The sequence below is a fragment of the Coregonus clupeaformis genome, chromosome 37, assembly GCF_020615455.1.
Source record: "Coregonus clupeaformis isolate EN_2021a chromosome 37, ASM2061545v1, whole genome shotgun sequence".
Taxonomy (NCBI): domain Eukaryota; kingdom Metazoa; phylum Chordata; class Actinopteri; order Salmoniformes; family Salmonidae; genus Coregonus; species Coregonus clupeaformis.
Window position 1 is genome coordinate 6,682,173 of NC_059228.1, and position 11,807 is coordinate 6,693,979.

An 11,807-nucleotide genomic window follows, 5' to 3' on the forward strand; every position below is an offset into this window, starting at 1 on the left:
ATGCTTCTAATGATCTCCCTGGCCTGGAGGGGCTCTGAGTGTCTCCTCTCCACCCTGCTCAATGCCCCCAGACAATAAGTCTCTCTCGGTCTCCTCGGGCCCTCAACGTCTCCTCGATCAGACTCTTACTCCATCCTTTTTGGTCGTCCAATTCATCGTCTTCTCTCCATCCTTTTCTTTTTGCTCTATGGGCAAGACGTTGCTCCCTTGCTTGTTGAAACAACGTTGAGCACACTTTTACCAATACTGAAAAAGACAGCCCTGCAGAATGTTAATCGTCCTTAAAACCCAACCTTTATGCAGAGAACTTGATGAACTAACAAAACAAAGGATCACGGTTTGAGACAACATTTATTAAGTCATAATTATATTGACAAGAGTAATTTTGAAGACCAATACAGCATTTTCACTATGAAAAGATAGAGCTCAGCAATCATTTTGGAAGAGTTTTGTTTATGAACATCCACCCAGAAGCAGGGCCACCAGAATCCTGGATCCAACCACCATGAAAAAGTCAAACCCAAGTACAGTAGCTACTGCAGGTCCCTTGAATATCCTTAGTCACAGCATGTTTGAGACAGATTTTCATGGTAAAAACATAAACCCAAAACATTTATTAGCCTACTGATTAAAATGCAAATGTTTTGGATTCCTCTTACAGAGATTGGTTGAACCCAGACTACACCATGTATGCAACCAATTCATAGCCTTCTTTGGTTCCTAAATGTATACGCATAATGTGCAAATTATTATTATTTGACGAGTAGCAAACCTCGATTGAAGCTTAACATGTTGTGCCTGGTAGTAACATTATCCAGGCATAAAACAGTAGACCATTTTACAGTCTAGAATGTGACATCTTTAAAATGCTGGAATGTCTTGGAATGGTTTTCATGGAGTCTTGGAGACACTAATATGGTCATGTGCAGTTTGAGGCAGTGTTCAACGAGACAGCTCTACTTGGGGAAGACTGTGACCACGTCATAGCCTTCGGGTGGAGTCACTCGCTCACGTGCGTGTTTCTCGCAGTAGATCTGGTCCTCCACGAAGAAATGTCCCTTCTGTTTCAGGTTGATGTCACAATTGGAGCAGGTGTAGCACTCGGGGTGACGAAACTTGTCCCGCAACTTGACAACCATCCCTCTGAGTTTGGGAAAGAAGAGATCACAAACTAAATGGTTAGGTCAAATAAATAAATAATAATAAAAAAAATCTTATGAAAACCCTCTTCATAATGCATTATTTGCCCAGTTATAATGCTTCATGAGCATGCGTAATACACTATAATGCATTACATAGATATTTATGAGCACCTATTAGCTCCTAATAACACTCACAAAGCATTATGCGCAGGCAACATAATATCCCATGTAGCAAAGTCTTATAATGGCCAATATGAAATGCTCATTGGAAATGAGGGGGTTCGACAATCATGTTTGGTGTGCAAGACAGAGTTACATGTGTGACAGTGTGCGCAGGGGAATTTGAATATACCCCTTGACGAGAACTTAAGATTTCCTAATGAGCTTTGCACATAGGGCATAACTCTTCATAAGCCATTTTACAGCCTTTGTCATAATGCTCTATGAATGTAGTCAGATGTTTATAAGCAGTTATTAAGGCCTATGTAGTGCCTTGTAATGCATAGAGCATAAGGAGGTATACATTATGAAGAGGGTATGAAATGTTATATCTAAAATGTTAGACAAAAATGGTCTAAAATACATTCTAAAAACAGAGACAACCATTTCTGCCTTTGTAGGAAGATAGTAAGACAATTAGATAAGTAAGACAATTAGAAACTGAGATGTCGTTTTTCCACACACACCTCTAACACTGTTCCATCTTCTCTTATCATGATAGACAAAACACCTAATCTTGCCACCCAATCCACCGTGGAGGTCTCACAGTAGGCATGTCCAAGCACCCTTAGAGCGTCTCTTAAAGGGCAACTCCACCACTTTTCAACCTAATTTTAATTATCTCCAGCACAACACCAGTGTCTACATATGCCACAGGAGGTTGGTGGCACCTTAATTGGGGAGGACAGGCTTGTGGTAATGGCTGGAGCGGAATGGTATCAAATACATCAAAACACATGGTTTCCACGTGTTTGCAATTCCATTTGCTCCGTTCCAGCCATTATTATGAGCTATCCTCCCCTCAGAAGCCTCCACTGACATGTATGAATACGGCGCAGTTCTACGTTTTGTATACTTTTTTTTGTAAAAAAGTTATACCCGACGAAATCATCAAAAGTTCAAACATTTTAAAACAGTGATTTTCAAAACAGATTTGCGGTGACATGGGGAGTAAGAACACACCCTCCCTCTGGCTAGAAACTCGTTGCAGATTTTGAAAATCACAATTTCTTACTTTTAATCCTATCCTGTGAGAAGCATTTCTCAGGACCTTTATCTTTTCAACCACAGATCATAGAAAAATGCTGTTTTCACATATACAGACACTGGTTTGGTGCTGTAGATAATGAATAGGAGGTTGAAATGTGGCAGAATTGCCCTTTAAGTCTTAACACATTATAACCAAGTGTTAACAACCCCTGAAGTGCACAGCTGTTGGCGGCATGCTCACAGCATGGCTGTATATCAGCCAACTGAATTGATATGTGACACAAAACCCTTCTCCTGTGACATTCCAGAAAAAAAAAACTTGGGAGACAAATACCAGTGACAAAAAAGACTAAGATACAGTATTTCATCTTAGTGTAGCAACCGAGGCTGCGTTTATACAGCCATCCTAAGAACCCAATTCAGATATTTCTTTCTGACTGTCCACACTCAGTTTTTCATGTGACTAGGGTTGCAAAGATACTGCTAATTTACAAAAGTTACCGGAATCTTCAGTAATTAACAGGTAATATATGACAATCTATAGTAACTTTGGTAATTTATACTTGAATGACTTTCAAAAAATGTATTCATATATAGTATTCTTTGTTTATAGCCGTGCCAATGTAGTTAATTCGTTTCTAGTGGATAGACCATTTGGTTCAAGAGAAAATAACCTAAATAATGAAAAAAGCGTCTTCAGCAAATATATTATTTTCAATTAACTCTGCAACTCTTCCAACTATTGACTTTTTCCCACAACTGCCACCAGTTTAGTGCCAAAATATTTACAACAAAGACATATTGACATAGTAAAATAAATAAGTGTAAAAAAACAATATAAATGATATTTCATGCTGAAACCCTCATATTAAACACAAATGGTATTCACTAAGTTGGTTTGTATTTAGGCTAATGTTTTACAGCTTTGTCATTACATTTTACATGTGATAAGGCCACACAGAGGGCCAGAGATAATTACAAAACAACTGTGATAATCTGAAGCACCCAAAAAGGCCACTAGATACCCCCCAAAAAACGTGAAAAGTTACCAAGAATTCTGGTAGTTTACTGGTAAACGTCAAAGGTTTTCAGTAATACACCCTCCCTTTGCAATTCTACATGTGACCCATATCAGATTGCCGCATTCACACTGATGTAGCCTCTGAAACAGCACACAGATGCAATGCTAATTTCCGGTCACTGTTCCACCTGGATGCCTCTTACGGTTGTTTAGCTCAATGTAAATGTATCACATTCTGCACGTGTTACTTTACACACACATGACCTATCAGTCAATTTGATCGACATGAAGATGTACGTCTCTGTCTCATATTTCTGAACAAATTAAATAAAAACCCAGCGAAGATTTGAACAAATATTCCCCCCCAAAATATGTATTTTGTAGGCCAATGTGGACAAGGTAGCTTCAACCTTCTCGGTCTGTTGTAACTAGGATATTAAAGCAGCACAAACATAAGCAGGATGCAGTCTACACATTGCATTGGGGCAAAACAATCTGCCTTTTAACCATCAATAACATACAACTGATATTTCACTTCTCAAATGATCATGCAACGCCGTATGATTTGATGGACAGCACATAAAATTCACCAGAGTAGCCCGTCTGTGTCCTGTTATGTTTGATATGCTGCCTAGATAGCTGCATGTAACTCCCAACCTGAAAAAATTACATTAAATTGCTACTTCGACTGCCTTTCGGTGTCCTGCTTACGTTTGTAACGGCCTACTGTTACAACTGACAAAGAAGTTTGTAGTACAACATGTCGAAGTTTGTAGACAAAGACATCTGATCATCGCCGCAGGAGGAAGGAGGGGAAAGCGGCAGTGGAGGGAGCAGCAACGAGGTAAATAAATGTGTGCGTGAGGTAGAGAATCCCACACATGCACAGAAGGTAAGATTGTTTAGCTTTCGAAAAGAGGCGTCCAGGAAATTCAGCCACGCAGCCACCGTTGAATTTTTGGAAGCTTGTCATGTTAATGGCAGGTCATGTGCAAAACAACACTTCAGAGCAAAGAAATCAGATCTGATCATCCAGATTGAGGTCGCATATGAAACATCTTAATTGTATCAGGATTGAGAACCACATATAAAAATGTGGAATACATCAGAACTCAAAAGATCAGATTCCATGTGTTTTTTGCTGTTTACACTTTCTGGAAAACATATTATAGGTATCAAATAAGCCATCCGAATTGGGCTGTATTCATAAAGCATCTCAGAGTAGGCGTGGATCTCCTCGTCAAATCACTGTGAGCAAAATGCAAAGTTTACAATATTATCATGAGATCACGACTGTTTGAATAATCATATGCTGTACTTACACAATCCCTGATCCACATTTCTCACAGATTGGTAACTTGTGTGCATTTCCCACTGTTGAGACGATTTTTGCGGCGGGTGCTTTCACACTCCTAAACCCAGAGGGCTTATCAGGATCTGCAATCAAGAGGAGACAAGCCATCATGGTTTGTTAAGCCACTTACCAATTGCCATTAAATATTTGGAAAACCCTGGAAAATATGGCAAAGGCTTTTCGTGTCACACAGAGATACAATACATTGTGTCACCAGTCTGTTACCAACTATAGAATCAAAATGATCGTTTAAACACTACTTAGCTCAACCAAATCTATTCAAGAACAATTGCCAATTACATAATGTTAAAACTCCAAACATTACATGACAAAGTTATAACCCAATTTGACAATGCGAAACAAAAGTGCTAGTGTCTCTAAAATTGTGCAACATCATTGCAACGGTGGCAATACTTTATGCAGGGTTATAATCCAACCCAATTGATACGCAATCCATGTGATGCAACCCAAAATGGTTGCATTTCAAACCCATTTTGAAGTAAATGCCACATTGCTTAAACACTATATAAATATCAGCTGCATATATACAGTGCTGTGAAAAAGTATTTGCCCCTTTCTAATTTTCTCTACTTTTGCATATTTGTGATACTGAATGTTATCAGACCTTCATCCAAAACCTAATATTAGATAAAGGGAACATAAGTGAACAAATAACACAACAATTACATATTTATTTCATTTACCATCACACCACCACCACCATGCTTGACCTTTGGTGGTGTGATGGTTTGGGGATGCTTTGCTGCCTCATGACCTGGACGACTTGCCTTAATAGAAGGAACCATGAACTCTGCTCTGTATCAGAGAATTCTACAGGAGAATGTCAGACCATCTGTCTGTGAGCTGAAGCTGAAGCGCAGCTGGGTTATGCAGCAAGACAATGATCCAAAACACACAATCAAGTCTACATGAAAATTACTAAAAAGCAACAAATTGGAAGTTTTGGAATGGCCTAGTCAAAGTCCAGACCTAATCCCAATTGAGATGTTGTGGCAGGACTTGAAACGAGCCGTTCATGTTTGAAAACCCACATGTCACTGAGTTAAAGCAGTTCTGCATGGAAGAGTGGGCCAAAATTCCTCCACAGCGACGTGAGAGACTGATCAACAACTACAGGAAGCATTTGGTTGGAGTCATTGCAGCTAAAGGTGGCACAACCAGTTGAGTGTAAGGGGGCAATTACTTTTTCACACAGGGGAATTGGGTGTTGCATAACTTTGTTTATGAAATAAATGAAATAAATATGTAATTGTTGTGTTATTTGTTCACTTATGTTCCCTTTATCTAATATTAGGTTTTGGTTGAAGATCTGATAACATTCAGTATCACAAATATGCAAAAGTAGAGAAAATTAGAAAGGGGGCAAATACTTTTTCACAGCACTGTATGTGTGAATAAGTACCTGACTCCAGAATCTCCTGCAGCACTTTGAATGAAGCTGACTGTCGAGGAGGCTCATTAGCCTCTTGGTTTTCCTGCAGCATTTTGTAGACCTCCGAGTCTGCCACTGTTGGGCTGAAAAACAAATGAACACACTTCAAATCAATACTAGTTTACATACAATGAGTCATATAGTACAAAGGCGTAGTCAAATCAAGGACAAACCAATTATAGTGATAGGGCCTTACACATTGCTATGTTTCCTTGGGCCACCACTGAGTTTGACTTGTAACAAACACATACTGTAAGCATTTAACAAGTGAAAATGCAGTACATTCTGCGATCGTAAGCCACGTCGTAAATTTCAGAATGATACCCAGCGAGTAAAATTGGTTGCAATGACATTATTACAACCAGCTGGGATAGATCCTTACATGGTGCTGGGCTCGTTAGCAGCAGTGGCAATGGTTTTCACGTCATCCACGGCCGTGTTAAAGTCCTTGATGTTCTCGGAGGAGTACAGACCGGCAGGGTTGTTGTACTGATTGGTTACCACATTGGGGCCAAACCCAGCGAATGGCAGGGCGCTCCTGTTGTGGGCGGAACCTATGGGTTTCACCTCCTGCAAGTTGGGTGTAGCCAGGGATAAAGAAAGTAATGAGTACAGGACAAAATCATAGAACTATTTTCAACGGCATCTCTCACACACATGCCTTGATAGAAACAGTATGACAGTTGCTTGACTAATTTGTGAATATTAGAGGTAAAGAATAGCATCGTCAAAAGGTTATTTGGGTACCTCCTTCATAATAGCCGGTAAAAAAGGGGCTGCCCGAAACAAAATACGGTGACATGCAAGCACACCATTAATGTACACAGTCAATGAAATGACTAAATACCTTCAAATCTGGCTCATGCTCCGTGCATATTTTCACAAAGACATAACAAAAAAAACTGCCGCTCCAGGCTGTGGCTCCACACGACAAATGCATTTGTTGGATTCATTAACAGCGAAAGTGAAAAAAATCTTTTAAAACAGTGTGTATGCGTAAAACATATATATTTTCTAGAAATTCTGTGACCAAAATGCACTATGTTCGCGACACATCCCTGAAAGCTGTGGAGGACTGACAAATCACACACTTCCTACATTAAATTCACACTTTGGCCTCAATTTTCCATTCACTATGCAGGAACTGAGTCTTGCGTCAGAGCTTGGCTGATAACGCCATGGTCTCCTAGGATATCTCCTGTTGGGAAGTAAACAATGACTTCATCGTTGGCAGTATCACAACCCAAGCCTTTGTTTGTGCAGTGGGGATGTGAAAGGTTGCAGATACTGGATAATTTCCTTTCTGTGAGTATGGGATTTTCCAGTTAATATGCCATGACAGAGCAGGGACATACCTCTAAGTCAACTTATGAATGCCTCATTTCCTAATGATATCTTTGGTCTGAGTGAAGTAGGATACAAGACAGACACACCTGGGGCTCAGATGCAAGATTCATCTTGTAAGGGTTGGTCTTTCCATCCTCCGAAGAGAGCGGTGACCAGATTTTAGTTTCTGATCTAAAAAGACAGTCAGACAATATACAGACTTGCAATTAAAAAACATTCAGTCTTGCAATAAAACAGTTTTCAGACATGCAATAAACATTAAAGATGTGTGTACGGAGCAGGCCTCAAACCTGTTGATGGGACCACAACCATTTCTAAAGAACATATTTTATAGGGGCAATCTGCAGTTCAAACAATAACAAAGCATCACCCCACCACCGTTTTGGTAAAAAGCCACACCCCACCACCGTTTTGGTAAAAAGCCAAAGGGATGGGGCTGGGAGAAATGTAACCACTCTTAAATTAAGACAGCGCTATGAATGCAAGGACTGTCCATCCATGATATCAATTTCCAACATTTAACCATATTTTGAGGCTATACAGTTTTTACAATTACATCATTTACAAACAAAGGAGTAAAACAAGCTTATATTTTGTGTTCTGGGGGGGTTACAGTAGATCTAAGCTCATGAGGCACTTATAAGTTATATTCTTCAAGAATCAATGGCTATATATCATTAACTTAAAAGTCCAAAAATGGATGTAGAAACACAGATTGCCCCTTTAAGGAAAGCACCACTCACAACAACTGTCCTGCCATGATATCACACATACGTCAAGTTGGTACATCAACATTTGGATAAGAGCGTCTGCTAAATGACTAAAATGTCAAATGTAAATGTAGACTGCTGGCAGGCTTCGGCACAGCAAAGTCAAGTTAGCCTGTGCTCATGGTTCTCACAGGGGAAGTGAATGACATTGCTCATGATCATGCACACCGCAAATGACATGTAACTAACTATACAACACATTCGGAAAGTATTCAGACCCCTTGACTTTTTTTTACATTTTGTTACGTTATAGCCTTATTCTAAAATGGATGTAAAAACATGTTTTACTCATCAATCTACACACAATACCCCATAATGACAAAGCAAAAATATATTAAGAAATGTTTGCAAATGTATTATAAGTAAAAAAACAGAAATATCACATTTACTTAAGTATTCAGAGCCTTTACTCAGTACTTTGTTGAAGCAACTTTGGCAGCGATTGCAGCCTCGAGTCTTCTTGGGTATGACACAACAAGCTTGGCACATCTGTATTTGGGGAGTTTCTTCCATTCTTCTCTGCAGATCCTCTCGAGCTCTGTCAGGTTGGATGGGGAGCGTCGCTGCACAGCTATTTTCAGGTCTCTCCAGAGATGTTACATCGGGTTCAAGTCTGGGCTCTGGCTGGGCCACTCAAGGACATTCAGAGACTTGTCCCGAAGCTACTCCTGCGTTGTCTTGCTGTGTGCTTAGGGTCGTTGTCCTGTTGGAAGGTGAACCTTTGCCCCAGTCTGAGGTCCTGAGCGCTCATGAAGGATCTCTCTGTACTTTGCTTCGTACATCTTTCCCTTGATCCTAACTAGTATCCCAGTCCCTGCCGCTGAAAAACATCCCCACAGCATGATGCTGCAACCACCATGCTTCACCGTAGGGATGGTGCCAGGTTTCCTCCAGATGTGACGCTTGGCATTCAGGCCAAAGTGTTAAATCTTGGTTTCATCAGACCTGAGAATCTTGTTTCTCATGGTCTGAGAGTCCTTCAGGTGCATTTTGGCAAACTCCAAGCGGGCTGTCATGTGCCTTTTACTGAGGACTGGCTTACACATACATATTGGATGGATTATGATGATTTTCAGGAGGAAAAAAAAGCAGAGGTGCAAAAATATAAAAGTTTTGCTCCATGGTGGACACAAGGCTGTTTGGCTCATCTCTGTCACCAAGAATAATACATTTTCAGATGTTTCTGATTAATAAACAATGCCATGCTGGTGTGTGGTAACATTCAAATAAAACCCAGCCCTGAAACAAAACGTTGGCTGAAAATAATTTGTATGTCATATTACAGGAAAAGTCACCGCATTCACACAGATTTATATGAAGTGGGCAGTTCGGATTTATCACTTCAAGCCCAAATATGTCATACTTTGACTAAAACAATGATTTATCGACTTAAATTGTTGTGCAACATCATGGGTAAGCTCTGGCCATAGTCTTTCAGCTCGAAAAAGTGGATTTCTACTGGTGTGGGCGTTTAACCTCAGACATAAACAAATCCAAGACTTCCTTCCCCCACCCCCTTAACCATTTGAACCATACAATTTAGTATCCCTTCCATATAACCACATCAGGTGTCAGAGATACTGTACTTGTGCTGGATTGTTTCATAACTCAGTGCTTTTTGAACCCATCTGAGTCTATGGAAAACTGCAACTCCCTACCTGTCGATGGAGAGGACCATTTCCTCTAAGCAGCCCTTGATCTTGTTCTGTGCCTGCAGGTGAGTCATGCTCTCAGTGTGCTCTCCATCTATGGCCAGGATCTGATCCCCGACACACAGATTGGCCTGGGCAGCCTTACTGCCCGGAGTGACCTGAAATATTCAGTACATCATCAACATACTAAACTTTCTTATCAAATTTGGGACCTAGTAATCTGGGATTCATCTATGACATTTCAGGAGGACAAGGATCCTTTGGCAAAACTCTCGAGTGTCCCGTGGCAGGATGTTATGTGGTAAATATGGGCGCAGTCTCAGTTGTCAGAATGGATTAGTAACACTAGAAAAGTATGATGGTGACTAAGCATTCAAAGGGATGTCTTCGAGAAACTTAACAAATAACAAGAATCGGTTTCACAAACACACTTAACAATATAGTTGGTGGTCAAAGATAAGAGTGTGAATAGCAGTCATTCAGTTGGTTACATCTAAAACACTTCATAATCCTTTGCACTGAAGCCCTCAATACACCTTGCCAATGATTCTTCAATATGTACTTCAGAGACAACAACGTTTAGGGCTAAACATTGTGGGCCAGTTGAGGGCAAATGTTAGGTTGGTGAAGACAGAGTGAAGTTCAGTGCCCCACCTATGACAATGTAGTCTCAAGGGATGTGATCTTGCCTACCCACAAAATGTGCTGTACTGTAGGCCTATGTCTGAGAAAATAACATAAACTATATAATTGGTTGTTAATACCCTCTAGATAAACTAAACAATAATGTATAGACCTATACAGGCTTGGATGGATGTATTGGCCAAACAATGGAAGATTGTCATCTAGAAATAGACTAGGCCAATTCATGGACGAATTTAACAGTAGCACATGGTAGCACACTTTGCACAACACAAACTGTGAAGCTGGTTTCTCGGGAAAGGCCGTTCAGAGTAAATACAGTTTTATTGAATGGCCATCTGTCACAATGACCCGAAAAGTAACTTTCTCCTGACCCTCAAGTGGCAATTCATTATTGGGGAGGTTACGAAAATAATGTTCTTTACAGCAGCGAGAACGAGCGCTTCCCCTCGCGCCTCACGGAAAGAGTGTGTTCGAGTCAGCAAGTGAAAGTTCTGCCACGGGAAAAGGCCAGATGCCGTTACATTGTAACAGTACATTATAAAGTGACAGATGATCTGAAACAACACTTACCCGCGAGATAGTCAAGGGTTGTTCAAAATCCTTCCCACCAACTAGACGGAATCCCCAAGGTCCAGGACCTTGCACGACAACTCGTTGAGGCATAGCCTACTTCCAAACTTGCCGAATCCGAGTTAAAAACGTATAATTCTTAGACAGCCTGTGTATGTCCTGACAGATATGACATGTGTGATCAAAGTGAACAAACTTCGATGAGGCTAGTTTGTAGCTAGAAGTTAAAGGGGCGGTTCCTGTTTCAAAGCTGAGCGAATGGTTTTTGATGTTTTCACTCCGATAAGATCGATTTCCTATGTTTGTTCAACCATTTACGGTTACGTCACCATGTTATATGCAAGTTTACCATTTATGGAAGACCCTAATCCCAGGATGTGGTATGTGCCGCTCCCAAAAATGGAATTCCTGCCTTTCGCTCCACTAAGTAGGCTACAGCCGACTAACTGAAACGTCCCGGTGTGTGTAGGCCTACATTCTCTACTTTTTAATTTGCATTGCAAAAACGAATTGTAAATAATAATAATGTGACAACAATTCCATTATAGGAGTTAGATAGGAGACAAGCAAATTAATGAAGGGCCTACACAGCCAACCTGGTGTCAGAGAATTTCTTATTATTCTGTACGTAAATCCGTTACACT

The 11,807-nt window shown here is 40.4% G+C and overlaps 1 protein-coding gene across 1 annotated transcript; it reads right to left on the reverse strand.

The window, feature by feature from the left end:
* Positions 1 to 332: 332 nt before the first annotated feature.
* Positions 333 to 11,570, reverse strand: pdlim1 (PDZ and LIM domain 1 (elfin)). Its single transcript, XM_041866216.1, has 7 exons — positions 11,164 to 11,570; positions 9,955 to 10,106; positions 7,613 to 7,697; positions 6,562 to 6,749; positions 6,150 to 6,262; positions 4,695 to 4,809; positions 333 to 1,143 (listed from the first exon to the last, which is right to left on the reverse strand). Exons 1-7 carry the CDS (start codon positions 11,254 to 11,256, stop codon positions 957 to 959), a joined length of 933 nt encoding a protein of 310 aa, XP_041722150.1. The 5' UTR covers positions 11,257 to 11,570; the 3' UTR covers positions 333 to 956.
* Positions 11,571 to 11,807: the final 237 nt, after the last annotated feature.